Source organism: Hippopotamus amphibius, chromosome 11 (assembly GCF_030028045.1).
Source record: "Hippopotamus amphibius kiboko isolate mHipAmp2 chromosome 11, mHipAmp2.hap2, whole genome shotgun sequence".
In the NCBI taxonomy this organism is placed as follows: domain Eukaryota; kingdom Metazoa; phylum Chordata; class Mammalia; order Artiodactyla; family Hippopotamidae; genus Hippopotamus; species Hippopotamus amphibius.
This window is the reverse complement of record NC_080196.1, coordinates 83,161,995-83,179,534: the sequence shown is the minus strand read 5'-3', so window position 1 is coordinate 83,179,534 and position 17,540 is coordinate 83,161,995. Positions and strand designations below refer to the sequence as shown.

The 17,540-nt window shown below is 50.7% G+C and overlaps 1 protein-coding gene across 5 annotated transcripts in view; it reads right to left on the bottom strand.

The window, feature by feature from the left end:
- MTCL1 (microtubule crosslinking factor 1) overlaps positions 1-17,540 on the bottom strand; it is a 115,860-nt gene that overhangs the window by 40,185 nt on the left and 58,135 nt on the right. For 4 of the 5 annotated variants that reach the window (XM_057698823.1, XM_057698825.1, XM_057698824.1 and 1 more), the window contains exons 4-6: positions 11,475-11,534; positions 5,247-6,521; positions 4,019-4,174 (exon numbers count right to left, since the gene is read on the bottom strand). In XM_057698823.1, the coding sequence (XP_057554806.1) occupies positions 4,019-4,174; positions 5,247-6,521; positions 11,475-11,534 (1,491 nt within the window). The remainder of the gene's footprint in view (positions 1-4,018; positions 4,175-5,246; positions 6,522-11,474; positions 11,535-17,540) is intronic. The other variant, XM_057698822.1, reaches the window with a different exon arrangement.

The window sequence follows — 17,540 nt, the reverse complement described above, 5'->3', positions numbered from 1 at the left end:
CTGCTATTGGTACCACTAGTACTAGTAGTAGTTAAACCTGGCCAAACACCCAAATCTTCTCAAATAAGCACTTAACTTCTTTCCCCAAACATGAGCATCTACACGGCAAAAACACAGGAGGCATGTCGCAAATGGAACTTGAGAAATTGGGACTGAGAAGTTTTCTAAACTTCAGCTTAAATTCAGAAAGTCGTTTCTTCTTTTAAGCCACTGATCCTAGCTGTCCTATCAGCCCCTCCACCCCCCACCTCGGAGGAACTAAGGGCCAGGAGCTGAAGGAAATTCACACGTGTGCAGGAGTAGTTGGCTGTGCAGACACACCATGGTCATGTCAAGGGCAATGGAAGAGGGATAAAGAAAAGTGCCAGCAAGGGAGAGGGAAGGACTAAGAGTCTGGGGTTAGTAGAAGCAAACTAGTATTTACAGGATGGATAAACAACAAGGACCTACTGTACAGCACAGGGAAGTATATTCAATATCCTGTGATAAACCATAATGGAACAGCACATGAAAAAGAATACATGTATAAATGAGTCACTGCTGTACAGAAATTAAAACACATTGTATATCAACTAATTTCAATAAAAAAAAACTGCTAGCAGCATACCCTGCCTCAGTCTCATTCTATATGAAAATGTTAGTGTTTGTCCCCCCCCCCCCCAATTATGTGGTGCTCCGTGACATCTGTGCCACGTGACAGGAGTCTTTAACCCACAGTAGCTTCTCTGCCAGGGCTGCCCTACTACAGTATGTACTGTTTCCATTAGAACCTCAAGGGAAAGCAATTTTTGACAATGAATTTGGTGAGGTTTCCATTAAAAGGTTTGAAAAGAGTTCTGCTCCCTAGAACTGTCCATCGTACGATGCTTTAACCCACGAATACTGGAAGACGAAACTGAGCGGTCTATCAGGGTGACATCCACCCCAGGGACACAGCAGCTCCACCAAGACTCAGACCCTGCGAGGATGTCCATGCGGGTCCTCTCATAAAAGGAAAAACTATGGAGCCATCAGAGGGGTTCGAGAATGTTTCATCTTTTAGAAAGTATTCTAAAATACAACGTGTTGGCATACATAATCCAGTTTTCTCTTCTGTGTGAAATGCCTTGGTGAATAAAAAGTCAGAACAAAGGATGTTTCACTCCTAAGTAATTTTGTTTCCCCTTCTATGAAAAGATGATCCTGGACCTTGCCTTTCACTTTGAGTTTTTCACTTCCTCATTAAAACGTATAAAATTAACGGAAACCAGACAGATGCTTAAAAAAAAACACTCCACGGCAAGATAGCTGGCTGTACAATTAGTCACCCGAGTGATCCGTATTTGGAAACACCCCCCCAAGGAGACACTCTTGCTGGAGTGTCCTGGCCCAGTGAGGGGAGGGGTCCGTGGGGACCAGTCCCTGCTGTACAGGCAGCGCTCCTCACGGGAGGGGTCAGGGTGGGGACAGGACTGAGCAGGCCTGAGGAGACAGTCCTGGACCCATTTCCACCACCAGCCGGCTGAGGGGTGGGGGGTTTGCTGACATCACTTCACGCGCGCTCTTCTCATCTGCAGAATGAGGGGATTCCTCTGAAGATCCCTGTACCGTTCGGTGACCCTAGGTCGCCACATGGCAGCAACTCACTCCGCTAATCAACCTTTTACGGAGGTTTGTTTTCCCACAACACTGTTTGATTCAACAAAGCATTTTCTTCTCTCCAAAACCACTGCCGGTTTGTAAAGCTCTGTAAAGCCCACGTGTCTCGGCAAGCAAGGGGCCGACTCGTCAATCCCAGGGGGCCTGGGGGCGTGTGGAGAGGAGCCCTCTGACACACACCAGAGTGAACCAGACACGGTTACGTGCGACACGCCCTGAACAGTGTATCAGAGGGAAGAGGGCTCACGGGATAGGACCAGGTAGCAGCCGAAGAAAATGAGAAAGGGCCTCGGTGGGCAAAGAAGATTGGTGCCGTGGCCCCATCTCTGGCCATGGGTTTTGGTGCCAGTACCCCGTGTGCAGGCCGGGATACAGATGGGCCGGTCTTGGCCTTACGTGTGCTGTCACTTGATGTACTCTGGCTAGTTTTTGCTCATTTTTACTGTATATTTACAGTTATAAAATCATACAGGGAAAAAACAGAAAATTGGTACTAGCTACAGGAGCCGTGACACCCCTTCCCGCTTGGCAGTCTTTAACACAGGATACACTTCCCTTTCCTTATTATGAATCAGACTTTCTCAGTCAGCAGCTCACTGGCTCTGAAAATCAACCACACGTAACCCTATGAGGCAAGCGGGGCAGTATTTTCACTCCCATTTTACAGATGAGAAAACAGAAGCCCAGGGACCTGGCTGAGAAGCACCCAGAAACAGGCAGAGCTGGGCTAGAGCCCGGGACCCTGATGCCTGGGCCAGGGCAGATTCCCGCACAGCATGCCGCCCTGGCTAGAAAGACCTAGAGGTGCAGTGGCAACCAAGGTCCCCGTGCTGCTTTCCATCCCAGAGACGGATTGCTCAGCTCACTAGAAATGCACCTAATTGTGAGTCTGCAACTGCCCAGCAACCGGCCTCCTCAGATGAGGCCCCTGTGTGGGCGCAGCTGCTCAAGGAGGTTCCCTGTGAAGAGTCCCATGGAGTTCAGGGACATCACTAAGTCCACGGGGAGAACGGGATGCCCCCAACGTGTTCTGCCCTGCTTTACTCCTGGCCCACACCTGCGGTTTTAGAACAAGGACATGCTAAAGTTGACGAGCTGGGATGTCTGGACACAAAACATTTCTAAAAAATCACAAATGCTTATCCTGGGCCCTGAGTACTTCTAACAGGGGGCCCTGGGTGCCCACGGCGGCTCCACACAGCATGAGGGGATTCTGCTTGTTTTCTGGGAGCTCAGCTCTTCACATGCAAAGCGTCACTGTCACACCTTGTCACACAGCGGTGTGGGCCGGTCACTTCTCCCTGGAGCGCCGGCCTGGACACCCCCTTCCTGGGCAGGCCTGGCTTCTACCCAGGCAATACAAGGATGGGGGCTGCACTGGATGTTTCTGGACAGTTTCATTTTCAATGAAGCTTTTTGGAGGTGGCTTTCATGTTACTGTGTACCCAATCGGTGAGGGGAACCTCCTCTGCTACAGGACAAGGGAAGAGCCCCAGGCTGCAGAGACCCGCACTCATGCCCTCTGACTGCGGGACCAGTAGCCTCACCAGGGCACTGGCTGCAAGCCCTGTGTGTGCTTCATTTCCTGGTCAGATGCCTGACTTTTTGCCAAGTGAGCTTCTGTTCCTTTCCAGGTGTGAGAGGCCCCCTCGTCTTCTCCCCTGCCTTTTAGGAACCTCTACGATGCCTCAGAGCTGTATGGTAACATTCCTATCTGGGACTGATATATGAAGACCCTTCATCCAGATCTTTTCTAATGCAGAACATGGGGCTCTAACCCTGCAGTAACCCTGCTGTACCAGAGCCAGGGACGGACTCCTCAGGGCCACCTGTCCTTCTGTCCTGGGTGGAATTACTTGCAGGGAAGAGCCTTTGTTGACAGGACAACTGTTGCATACAATGGAGTATCTGTGGTGGCTGTGAGCTTTGTGGACAAGGGTTGCTACGGCAACAGAGATTGCCGAAGGGCCCTCGGGGTCAGGAGAGCATCCCTGATCCTGCCCTATGACTGGAGCACCATCACAGAAAAAACGGGGCAGGCCCAACGAGACACAGGAGGGACACGCTTGGCTTTCAGTCTTGCTTTCCTTACTGTCTGACAAGAAGCCATAGCACTCACCAATTAATCTCATACACTTTGCTACATTTCCAGGTGCCCAGGTACCCAGGAGAACCAGTCCGCCTGCCTTCACCCTGTGCAGACCCTCCAGTTCAGTTGCATACAATGGATTCTAATTCAGTTAAGTCCCCTCTGGTTCCACATCCCCCTGCCCTGTTCCCTAGGGGCCTTGGACCCAGGCAGAAACCATCACACAGTCAGACACACAGCAAAGGAGGGGTGGGGGAGGGGGCATGGCTTCTGGGTCCTGCCCCTACTGACCTCCAGGTTGAAGCAGCTCTGGGCTCCAGGCCGGCAGCTCCCGGCGTCCCCATCGCCTCGGCGGTGCAGCTCCCGTGTGGCTGGGAGATGCTGGGGCCCCCGCTCCTCCCCTCGCTCCTGCCCAGGCTGCCACTCCAGCTGATCTCTCAGTTTGGACTGTTAGGTGCACGGGAGGGATTTGTTGTTTGTTTTCATTTCAAAATTTTAAACAAAACACAAAGGACAAGAGGGCAGGGTGGGGAAGGCAGACAGATGGCTGGAAAACTACGGGATGAGGAAAAGTGTGACCAGAGAAACCAACGTAAACACAGCGGCATCAGAGAGAGAAGAGAACAGAGCCAAGAGGAGGCTGAGCAAAACGGCGGGCTGAGACACCGAAAAGCAAACAGGGAGATGGAGACGAATGCAACACACTGGTTATGAGGCGCATGCAATAGGGACGCAGGAGTCAGACCCGCCGCAAGCACGCTACCCACGAAGGATACGGAAACAAGGCTCCTGGCTTCCTCGCTGTGGTCGGGCATTGAAAGCCACAGTCCAGGGTGGCAGCCAGGTCACGGCCAAGGGCAGCACGCAGGAGAGCAGTCCTGGGGCTACTCCACTTGCCGCCTGCGGCTCCGGGGGTGCCATCAAAACCATCCTCCTCTCCACCGCGCTCCTTGCCTGGCCAGGCTGTGTCGCAGAGGGAGCAGGCGGGCTGGCTGCCTGTGGCCTTCAGGGCTGGACTGTCCCTGGGGCAGTGAACCCAGGCAAGGATGCACGCGCTCCCGGGGAGTCTGCTAATAATATCCTGACTGCGAAGAGCGTTTGTACTGCGTTTTAAACTCCTCTTTGCTTCTTCGTCGGGATGGCTGGTCGTTTGGGGTGCCAAAAAAAGGAGAAGGGGCAGACTGCGTGGATCATAGTGCTGCCAGCGGGACCAGCCTTGTGTCAAGAGGGAGAACCTTTCAGCCGAGAGCAGTGGTGCAGTTAAAAATAAGAGGAACGGGGGAAAAGAAACAAGGAGACAAAAGAGAGCTAAACCAAACCAAACCAACCAACAAACAAACAAAAAAAAGAGAAACCCAACCAAGAGAAAGGTTTTGGTTGAAACTCGAGGCTTTAGTACAATGCAGGTTTGCGGTCATAGCCAAGCAGCCGAGAGCAGGATGAGCTGGAGTGCGGCAAGGCCAGCCAGCAGGAGAAGGAGCAGGAGGGAGCAGGGAGGCGGAGCCGGGAGCCCCCTTACCTGCAGGTCCGGGCCCAGCTCCTTCCCCAGGTTCCCCACCGGGGAGTCCCGGGACACGGAGGTCACAGTGGAGAGGAAGCTGGAAGACTCGGTGAGGTGGGGCAGCGGGGACAGGCCCTCCCCCAGCCGCTCCACCTGCTCCAGAAAGGCCTGCAGCTCCTTCCTGAAGGCCTTCATCCTCGCGTTGAGGGTCCCCAGCAGCTGGGGCTCCTCCTTGGCGCCCTGGACGCCGGGCCCGGGGGAGGCCCCGCCGCTCTGCAGCGCCGCTTCGGCAAAGCCATCGGTGTCGGTGATGATGCGCTCCACGGTCCGCTCCAGCTGCTCGGCCTCGTGCCTGATGCTGGCCAGGCGCTCCGAGTCCTCCCGGGCGCGGAGCAGCTCCGCCGGGCACTCGCCGGCCTCGGACGGCTTCCCGCTGCCGAAGCCCGATGTCTTCTCGAAGGTCTCCTCCGAGTCGCTCTCGCCACCGATGGGGCCCTCTCGCCGAGGCTGCGGCGTGCGGCCGTCCTCCCCGTCGCTCTCCTTCTTGCCGGCGTCGCTGTCAGCATCACTGTCGCGGGGGCTCGGGGCGCGCGGGCCTGGGGGCGCGGTCAGGTCGCTGCGCGGTGCGCCCGCCAGCAGCGCCCGGTTCTCATGCTGCAGCGTCAGCACCTTCCCGCTCAGCTCGCTGATCTGCAGCCGCGCCGCCTGGAGCTCGTCCTGCAGGGGCGCCCCGCCGCCCGCGCCCCCCGCCAGCCACCCGGAGTCCGGCCGCAGCTCGAACTTAAACTTGCTCAGCTCGTGGGTCAGCTGCCGGTTGTGGTCCTCGATCTCAGAGATGGACCGCCGCAGCAGCTCCGCCTCCTCTTCCACGAACTGTAGGTGCCGACGCAACTCCATGGAGGACTCCAGGGTGTCGCCAAAGGGAGAGGTTGGAACCGCGGGCAGGGGCTCCCGGCCCACGGCTTCGCGCTCGTGCTGGCCCCGCAGGTCCTCCATCTCCGCCTTGAGGCCCCGGTTCTCCACCTCCAGCTCCACGATCTTCCGGCCCAAGATGTTGGCCTCCTCCTCCACCAGCTTCAGCCGCAGCTTCAGCTCCGCCTCCCGGGTGCTGGGCGGCCCGCCGGCCTCCCCCGTGGGCAGGGGGCTGTCCACCTCCCCATAGAGGGCCTTGTACCTCTGCAGCTCCTGCTCCAGCCCGTCCTTCTCCCGCCCCAGCTTGGCCATCTTCCTGAGCATCAGCGAGCCCTCCTCTTTGGCAAACTGGAGCTGGCACCTCAGGTCGGCACTGTCATCCTGCCAGGAGAGAGCAGCCCAGAGGAGGGTTATTTGAAAATACCAAATGTTCCTGTTTTTGACGATTTCCCTCGCACCTCACCCCCAACACACGCACACACAAAACACCGAACTTCCCGTCAGTGCGTGGAGTCCCTCGTTAGAGGGGCCACGACAGAGCCGGGGGCACCAAGGCCTGCAGGCACGGTGGCTTTGTCACAGAAACAAAGGAAACCAAACAATTAGTTTGGGAAAACGTGCACATGAAAACCATCACCCAGGTGATGGGTGGAGGAGTGGATGAAATGAAACCCCAGCCCAGTCAGCAATGCGGCCATCCCCCCACTCACTCTATGAGTCCACTGTGACCAGTGAGAGACCCCCGGACCCCTTGCTCAGCCTGGAGCAGGTGGACAGCCCTCTGTGGCCACTTCAACCTGTTTCTCTTCACCTCCTCCCTCATGACAGGGGTCAGCAACCCACAGGTATTACCAGAACGGGGAGGCCAGGTGACCCCAAATCAGAGCCTGTCTTTCCACGAATTTGCTGGGAACCTGAGACACAGCAACCCACCTCTCCTCCTCCTCCCCACCTCCAACATATCACAGGGATGACATGAGGACAGATCACCAGATGATGGGCATGAGGGTGCTTTGGAAGCCAAGTTGCAGAGCAAGTATCAAGCTCTGACGGTTAGTATGAAATGGTTACTGCAAACCTAAGCCCCAGGTGACTCACACCCTCTTCCCCATGTGAACTCGACTTCAGAGGCTTTGGTTACGTTCCGTGCCTTTTAGTGGCTATAATAGCAGGTAATTAAACCAAGAAACCCAAGGCAAGGTGATAAGTGGTTTAAAACCTGAGAAGTGGTGCTCATCGGGACCCCAGAGGATTCTGGAGGGTCACCGGAGCAGGCTCTCTGCTACTAAAAGCCCACACTGATCAGCTGAGGTCAAGAAGGCACTTTTTGGACCAACTGGAAAGTGGACTCTGCCTTTGCAGCGCAGGCCTCAATGCCCTGAAGCTGCGTGGACTCTGGAGCTGGCCTTGCACCAGGGTTTCACATTCAGTGGCTGGAGACAGTGACCAACCTCATAAATCTTTCCTCTGTGATTCGCTATCAAGTTTCAAAAGGCTGTCATGGGGACAAAGACAGGCAAAGGCTCCCTTCACCACAAAAACTCAGTGATGCGCTGGGTGGTGGTCACACCTCATCAGCCCAGGGGAAGGAGAGTCATCAAACCAATCTCTGCAGCAAGTCAGCAACTAGGGGACGATGACTCTTCCAGATCATCACTCGTGCACAAATGGTCCAGCAGGGCTGGCACGGCTCTGACCCTCGGAGAACACAGCTCATTCCCCGCCCTGTTCTTGCCACACACTTACCATTGGGCAAAAAGACACAGAAACACCTCTCTGGGTGTCCCCACCTTTCTTCCTTCCACCCTTAGACCCCCTCCTGCCTGAACCACAAATCCATGGAAGGAAAGACAAGTGGAGTGACAGAGAAGACCCGAGGAGAAGTCAGAGGCCAGCTGTGAGCCAGAGCCACGCGGAAAGCAGCCCTGGTGCTGCCTGCGTGCCCTCTGAGGGACCACCTCTCACCGCCACCTCCTAGCAGAGGACCAACCGGTCCTGCCCCTTCCATCCACGGTACCAGGAGCTGAGTGCAGAGCCCTGGGGAACCGGCTTCTTATGTCCAAAGCAGGACCCTCACTCAATCAAGGTCATTGTGAAGGTCAAAAGGAATAACATATAGCTGAGTGGTTTGTATATGGTCAATCTCCAAGCTCTAGCACCCTGAAGCTAACCTTCTACTTTGTCTGAAACTCAATTACTTTGGGGGAAAGGAGCCAGTAACTCTGCTTTTTTTTTTTAAACCCTCTTTGCACATCAGGAGAGTAATATATAAATGTCACTGGGAGGAAAGCATGGTCTTCGTGATCTAAGAACTTATCACATTAAGGATCTGGTTTGATTTTGGTCAGGCAGACATAATAAGGGTTTCTGTGACTAACTGGAAAGAAAGCTGTCTGCCCCACTCAACAGAGCAATACGGGTTATCACCACTGCTGGGGTAATGATGTACATTTCTAAAGGCCCTACATACAATACATGGCTGTAAAAGACATATTGTATTTAATCCTAAAACTAAGGGAAAAAGCATACTTACTTGTGGATTCATTCCTTCCTTCAGTAAATACTGAATACCTACTGTGTACCAGAAATTGGCTTGTTAAACAACCCAGCTTTTTAGAACTTTTGAGAGAACAATCAAAAACATCTTTTCATTTTTTGGTAAACATAGATTTATAAGAAATCTCTGTGTCCAAATACACAGAGAGGTCTCTGTTGTCACATGAAGGAATGGAATTTGAATAAGCTAAAATACGTATCAATGGAGATAGAGTGTCAGTGCTTTATAAATGAATCAGTTTGAGGATGACAAGTCTGGGATAGGAAGACCCTCACCCCATCATTAACCTGACAGACAGTGTTTGTCCTGTGCCCAGAATCACTTAAACGATCCTATCTCCACTGCAAGCACAGAAATTCACCTTCATGCCTGGGGATGACCGTGGAGATTGTGGAGAAGAATGTTGCCAGCCACAAGGAACTCCACCTCCAGCCCGAGACTCAAGCCAGACCCAGGGATGGGTAGGGTCGCCTGCCACAACCAATGTCCTGACCCTACTTTTCCCTGGAAACTCACAACTGGTGAGGCCTTGAGACAGTGGAGGCCGAGGGGCAGAGTCACCTGCACAGTTGAGGACGCTTTTGTCTCAAACCAAGATCAGAGAGTCTCAGGCCATCTGTCCTGAGGGTTTCCCCCAAAAGTTGAACTCAGACATCGGGGAAGGCACATGAGAGGCACGTGAAGCCTGGGCCTTCCCCAGGGTTCTGCGCTTGGTTTTAAGTACAAAACTTATCTGCACCCCCTTATACAGGTAAGAAACACAGAGAACTCTCAAATCGCCTTGATTTCTAGAAATCTCGCACCGTCCCCTGATCCCCCTCTGCCATTCCCCACGGTCTGATTATAAACTAGAACCATCCTCCCCTGTCTCCTTGAACTTAAACCCAGGTCAATTAAAGAAGCAAGATTCTATGACATACCCTAGTGAACGTCTGATTCACAGATGACCTGAGGATTGATCAAATATCCAAAAAGCCTTCCTGTTCCTTAAAGAAAGAAACTAGCCACGTACCAGGAGTTCTAACATACAATTAAAGCCCAACGCCCAAGCATTCCTAGGCCTGCCACCAGACTAATGCAGCTTTTGACAGAAAGGCCATCTTTGAAGCCAAGGTGGATTTAACGAAGGAATCAGACGTCCTCACTCACTGGAGGCGTCTGGAGCAGCGTGTTTGGCGGGGGAGCCGGACTCAGCCCATTCTGTGGGTGAGAAGCCAATTCCTTCTAATAAGATGGGGAGTCACAGCCTCAGCTAAAGCAGCATAGGCTGCATACCCATCGCATCTTGTAACCCAAGACTGTCTAAAACTCAGCCAAGACTCGGGGTCTAGGCCCATCTCAGGCTCCGGTTTCAGGAGATCGTCCGATAGCTCCAGGAATGCAGCCTGAAAGCGGGTCCAGTAACCTTCCCACATGACACTCCTGGTGCAGGCAGAGACGGCAAGCACAGCAACAGAGGAAGCACACACAAGGGGCCGCTGCCACTGCGCGGAAAGGCCTCGACACGCGGCAGAAATATATCCCTGTGGGTATATATTCTTTGGCTTGCAAGTCTGCCATCTGGCTAGCACCCCAGCGCTGACTGCACGTGCGCCTACCTTGCGCCAGGGCGCCAGCTTCCTCTGAGTTCTGGCTGTGCACCTGCAGTTCGCCAGGCGTTCGGTTCCTCCGCTCTGCCAGACAGAAACTCCTCGCTCAGCGCGCCCACTCCCGAGCCCCGGGCTCCCCTCTCCTGTCCCCGGCCTGACCAGCCCCCAGATGAGGGCACTGCACGCTGTTCACCCCACGATGGGCAGAGGCGACCCTTCTAAAGAAGAGCCCTTCCCTGGTCAGGAGCCAGGAAGTTGAAACAGACTCGAGGACCAGTGGGGTTGAAGCACCCAGCAGTGGGGACGACAGATTTTAAACTCCCCATTCTCAGCGGATTCCAAAGTGAGATGTGGGGAGGAGAGCAGTTAACCTTTGGTATTCCTCTGGCTCACGCAGCCTGGCCCTCCATGAAGGATGCTCTGAGGAATGGGGACATTGGAGAGGAGAGAAAACAAAGGGAATTAGGTGTGGGATTCATAGGGAGGCCGGCACCAGGCCTCGGAGCTCATAGCTTCCTGGACTTACTGTTTCTAATTACTCCTCACTCTGAGAGCTCAGGGAGCTGACACCACAATGATGCCTTGTTCTCTCCAAAACCTAATACTAGCAGCATGTTTTTTTTCAATAAAGAAGAAAGGAATCCAGAAAAGCGAGTGTTCAGAAAAGCTAAGGAAGTTCTGAAGGACACATGCCATGTGCAAGAAAGGGCCCAGCTCCTACCGCCTTAGAGAGAGCACCTCGCTTTCATTAGGACAATGTAAGACACTGTTCAGCTTGTGCATTACAAAAACAAAACAAAAAAAACCAAAACTCAAAACAATGGTTTATGGATGACCTGACATGATGGCTGCTGTGCTATTTTACGACTTTACTGTGTGAATGACTTCGAAGGCCAAAATGCCTGTCACCAGCTGTGAGCACAGCAGAGCCCTGAATGGCACCCAATTATGCTGCCCAGGAAGCTGGTTTTTTCTTCTCTTTCTTGGAGAAACCACCAGCTGATAGGTGCGAGAAACAAAAGGGAAGAACTGTTGGTTCGGGAAGACAGTTTTCACCTCACAGAGGCTCTGGATGAGTCCAGATGTTTGGGCAGCTCAGGGTTCTTTGACGATATTAAAGGTGATGCTAACGCTTCTGGAAAAATTTCAAAACGAGGAGATGTAACATGAAAGGGAAACGCTGCTTACCTGGGCGAATGCTTTCTTTTCTTTATATGTTTCCCGGCTGCCTCTTCTCTTCAGGGAACTCTGAAATAGATCCAGGTGACATTCTGTTACAGAGTGGGGGGGTCACATTTGGGAGCTGGTACTAGGTGCTAGGTCCCCATGGGGAGGGGACACACAGTGGACAGAGGCTCTTTTTGTCACTGGAATCAGGAAACAAACTAGAATCAACATTTAAAGGCAGTTGGGGGACCTCCCTGGGTGTCCAGTGGTTAGGACTCCATGCTTTCATTGCTGTGGGCCTGGATTCAACCCCTGGTTGGGGAACTAAGATCCTGCAAGTCTCATGGTGCAGCCAAAAATATATAAGAATATAAATATAAATATGAATACAAATAGGAATAGGAACAGGAATATAAATATAAATAAAATAAAGGTAGTTGGATGAGCCTGGGGAGGTCTTCGCATCCTGAGAGGCTTTAAGTCCTCATTATTGGGTTTGGGGCTTTCCCCAATCCTTCAGTTTCATGAAAGGAGGGAGGCTTGGCTCATTGTGACCCTGGAGGAGAGATGGAGGAGGAAGAGGGTAGGAAGTTTTGGAAAAAAGATACAGTGTTTCTGGAGCTGCCTTACCTTCTGAATTATGTATTGTTTGCGCTAATAGCAAAATTACTTACTGTTTCCTGAGCGCCTGGGGCTAAGCAGTGACATAAAAGTGATGGGAAGGGAAAGACGGTGGTCCTTGCTCACAGAGAATCCAGGCTGCAACGTTCTCCATCAACCCACACAAATTCCTGATTAAACCTACCTCTTGGAGGTCTTGGCAAATTCATCATTTATTCATATGGGAAGTTTTACATACATTACAGCGCACCTTTGCCTGCTATGGGCAAGAAGTGTGTCTGAAATAAGTTGAAGGGCCAAGGGATGCCTGAGACAGGAGGACAGGGAGCCAAGACAGTTCCCGCTCAAGCAAAGTGTGGAGACAGAATGGCTGGAAGGGGACTTTCCCTGGTGGTGCAGTGGTTAAGAATTTGCCTGGGGTGGGGAGGGTGGGGGGGACTCGAGGGGGGGGGGAGTCAAGGAAGGGAGGGAATATGGGGATATGTGTATAAAAACAGATGATTGAACTTGGTGTACCCCCCAAAAAAAATTTAAAAAAAAAGAATTTGCCTGCCAATGCAGGGGACACAAATTCGATCCCCAGTCTGGGAAGATCCCCCGTGCCGAGAAACAACTAAGCCTGTGAGCCACGACTACTGAGCCTGCGCTCTAGAGCCCACGTGCCACAACTACTGAAGCCCGCACATCTAGAGCCCATGCTCTGCAACAAGAGAAGCCACTGCAATGAGAAGAAGCCCACACACCGCAAAGAAGAGTAGCCCCCACTCGCTGCAACTAGAGAAAGCCCGCGCAGCAATGAAGACCCAACACAACCAATAAGTAAATTAATTTAATTTAATTTAAAAAAAAGAGAGAGAGAAAGAACAGCCAGAAGGAAAAGCAGAAGCTCTGAGGAAGCTCCGAGGGTAGGACAAAGGAACTCGAAACCTGAAAGGATGGATGTAAGTAATCACAGCACAAGTCACAAGAAAGCAGTTTGGAAAGTTAAGACTGGCTGGCATCACTCGGACCTCAGGGAGCCTGTGGTGGGAACAGACTCCCCTGTGGGCACCCCGCCCCCCACCCCACCTCTGCAGCTTCACCTGAACGAGGTGGGTCCCAGAGGCTCTTCTGCAGGTCGCCTCCATCACATCAGGTCTTATGTTAATTCACTCAGTTCTGTGTACATTACAGTGGCTGGAGGTCAGAGGTTAAACAGTGCAACTTACCGGATGAATTTCAGGGTTAAGAAACAAGTAAAATTCTTGCTGCCCCTGAGCCTCACAAGGCTGGAGGCCTGGGGAGAAAGGTAACTGAAGCAACAGAGTCAGCATGGGGTGTGGGTGTTCCCTGGCCAGCCAAGGGGGGGTGGAAGCTTGTCCCTAAACCCCAGCTGCAGGAGCCGCTTTCTTTGCTTTAGCTTTTTCAGTAAAAGTAGGGTCAAATTACAAAGAAAACCACCGACTCCTCCGACAGGTGAAGCTGAGTCTGTCTTAAGAAGGGCTTGAGTGTTTCTGCCCATTGTAAGTAGACTTTCCAAGATTCTTCACGCTGCAGTGAAGGAGTTTCTTGGATTTGAATGAGCCCAGTGAGATGGATGCTTCTGAGGATTCCCTACAGAGAAAAGTTACAATAAACCATCAGGGAGAGAGGCTGAAGCCCGGGCGGTTTAATCCTTGGACTGTGGTCACAACCGGGGCCCACGGTGACTGCCGCGAGCCTGCCTTCCCCAAGCTAGCCGCCCGCATCACACCCTCCGTGGAACGGAAAACAGATTCTGCGCTTGCTGAAAGAAAACTGTCTGGAAGCCAGAGGAAAGCTAGAAGAAGAGACAGAAGTTTCTGAAAATCTACGCAGAATCACGGTTGCTGCATTTTGGTGCTGGAGGAAGGGGTGCTTTCTGGGGGAGCCCCTGCTGGAGGGGCCTGGGCACAGATTCCTCTGACCCACCCGGGGTCTTTTCCCCTTGCCCCTCCCTAAACAAAACTGCCCGAGTCCTGTGAACCTTCTAGCAAATCAGGGAACAGGCAGGGGGTTGCGGGACCCCCGACACAGATCCCAGTCACAGTGGCAACTACAACAGAAAACACGGCAAGGATTGAGATTAACCAGCAACAAAGAAACCATAAAACTTTGGTGATGGAAATAAATGAATGCTAGACGTTCAGTGGGAAGACCCTATGTTACAAAGATGTCACATATCTCCCAAATCATTTTATAAATCACTTTAACCAAATTCCTCCTGTCTCCCTATATATAACTAACACAATGGCTAGTAATACACATTTATATATACATATATATATACTAGAAAGAGAGTGTAACATATATACACACAAAAAGTACTTGAGTGGGTGAATATATATACATACAAACGCAAATATTTTCGGTGTATTTGTAACGGAGATAAGAGGATGGAAGGACTTGACAAAAAGATTAAAAAATTCAACTAGAATAGGGACTGGCAAACTTCGGCTGTCAGGACCAAGGAACAAACTTCCGGTGGGCAGCTCAGCCTGACAGCCTACTTTGTGGCTAAGTGTTACTGGAGCACAGCCTTATCTATGGATCAGAATAGATCCACACCATGTATTTTTTAAAATTCCAGATGAGTTTAAAAATCCAAATATAGATATCACATATACACACAAAACCCCAGAAAGAAAGAGATGAATTTCTATTTGTTCTTGGGGCATGAACTTTATGAGCACAAGAAATAAAAGTTGAAACATCAAAGGAAACGATAAATAGAAAGGATTGGTAAGATTTAAAATTTCTATATTATCAAAATAAACCACTTACAGTGTTAAAAAGCAAAATGATAAAATGGGAAAAAAAAGATTTTTCAAACACAAGGCAGACAGAAGAATATTTTGCAAGCAATGGGAAAACCACCTTAATAAAATAAATTGCCAATAAACACAATGGCTAGTAATTAAAACAAGGTATTGTTTCTCACGTAGAGATTTATGGACCAAGAGAAGTATGACACCCAGTGTCAGCAAGTGTCTGCAGAGGCGGCCCCCACACGCAGATCAGTATTGGGGGGCGGGGGGGTGTTCCCTAGAGCACTTCTGGTGGGCAGCTCAGCCTGACAAGTGCATATACGGTGACCCAGGAATGCCACCCCGGGGAATGTCCCCTAAGCAAAAAATGCAGAGACCTGTGTGAAGATTTATGAATGAATCAAGAGTGCTCATCACAGTACCTTTTATAATAGTAAATGAATACTGAGTAGGTTATTAAAATGATGTTTCTGAAGAATAAAGATTCAGGAAACGCAATTCATTAAAAGGAAAGTGCAAGTGACAAACAGCATGTATTTTGTGACTTCAGTTTACATCTAATAAATTATAAGTATGCATATGTATTACATGTGCATGTGAGAAAAGTAAATTAGAGAAATGTGTATCAAAATGTTAACAGTGATCCTCTGCGGATGATAGAATTATGAGCGATTTTAATTTTCTTTTTTTGTGGCTTTTCAAAGTCTCCAAATTATTGATGGTGAATAGTATTTCCTTTGCAATTAAAAAATAAACAAACAGGAAATTAAAATCTGGCCTTTAAAGAGGGCAGAGGAAAGACGCCATTGCTGATGTCCTACGGAGATTACAGTGGCGCTTCATCAGAAGTTATCCTCCAACTTTTAGGTCTCTTCCCACAAGGTGATATTGTTTTTATTAGCCTGATCCTTGAGGTATAACTGGTACATACACAGTAGGTGAAAGAGACCAGGAAGCCCCCTGAGGGTTGGGGGAACCCTCCAGGTACCCCACAGCACTGCAGGCAAGTGTCATGCCACCATGAGCCCCAGCCAGGGTTGCAGGGCCCTCTGTGCTTGCCTCCCGAGTCTCGCCCAGGCAATGCTCAGTGCTCTGGGTACACCAGCCGGGCGCCTGGGTGCAGGGGGAGTTGAAGGAGCATCATGGCCAGCTCCCCCCTCTGAATGACTCAGATTCAGTGGAGAGTCTCTTCCAAGAAACAATAAGAAAGGGGTGAATGCTATCAAATAAATAGAACCCAGAAGGGTGACTCCCCTGTGATTCAATCCCGCTCTTCCTTTTTAGTCTGGCCAACTGCCAGCAAATCAACTCTACGTTCCTACTGAGAAGGAAAAAGAATGAGTTTGAATCCAAGTTGAATCCATCTACGGCTGATGCATTTGCTGAATATTGAATATGACTAAATAAAATATGAAGTTAGGCAATTATTTGGACTTGCATGTCAATTCTTAATGTTTCCTATTTTAAGTGAGCCAGTTTCTTCCAAGCCATTTCAGAAAAACTAACAAGCACTCAATTGATACAACATTTCAGAGACAGACTTTGGGCTTAAAATTTAGACTGGGAATAAAAGGAGGCAAATGAGATTTAGGACGATGTAAATTATGAGTCAGTATGGGCAAGAGTGCGGATGGAGAGAGAAGATTTCAGAATTCTTATAGAGTCTTATTATTTATAAAGTTGTTTGGATTTGCGGGGCTGATTTACAGCACACAATTATATAAGAAAATGAAGGTGCCTAGGTAGTCTCCTTTCTTCCTTTCAGGAGGACGTTATCAAGATTCTTTTACCCACATTACAGTTCTCGTTACGAGATGTGAACGACAGGAACTGCCAGCTTCTCCTTCAGCCCGAAGCGCCTCCTTCCCTTTCGTCCTCTCCACTCACCCCTTGAATGTCTCCCAGGGATACTCATTCCCTTCACTCTGCTGAAGTCAGCTGCACCAGTTACACTGCTGGGTCCAATACACAAAAAGCCCCTGGGATTCAGTGGAAAACCCTCCAAGGCCACAGAGGGAAGGACACCTTTCTCCTTGGCCTGCCTGGGACGACAGTGGGGATATTAACAACTGCCTTTTGTTGGAGACTACAGTGCTGAACTTTCTTGATACATGTAGCCTAATTTCCTTCTCACCAGAGCCCTGAGATACATGATGTATATGATATATTCTTATCACTGGTTAACAGACAAGAAAACAGAGAAGTCAGGTCATGTTTCAAGGTCCCCCAAACTTGGAGGTGGGGTGTGAACCTGACCCTGACTTCCAGCCCTCCGACCCTCAGAGCTGCCTTCCAGGCCCGACAGCCCGATCTCCCCATTTGGGCTGCTCTTCGTTTTCTTGAGGTTTCTGAGCCCCAAACTGCTGGGGGGGTTTTCATCCAAAGAGTCTCTCCTTTCTTCAGCAAAAGAGCACCAAGAACTATCACAGAAATGGCTGCAAACTGCTAATCTCATGAGGGACCTCAAGGCAGTGAAATATTGTGCTGGCGCCCTAATGATTTCTGAAGGGTCTGAGGCTGCACACAGCAAAGTCCTTATTTGGAAAAGACAGAAAATTACCAGAGGACAAAATAACAAAAAGTCAATGAGGCGGAAAGGAGGAAAGTTATATTGAGACAGTTCCGTGAAAGAAAGGTACAGCCATCGAAGTCAGAGCTGGGTGGGGATCCCAGCAGCAAGACGCAGGGCTGGGAGGCTGGG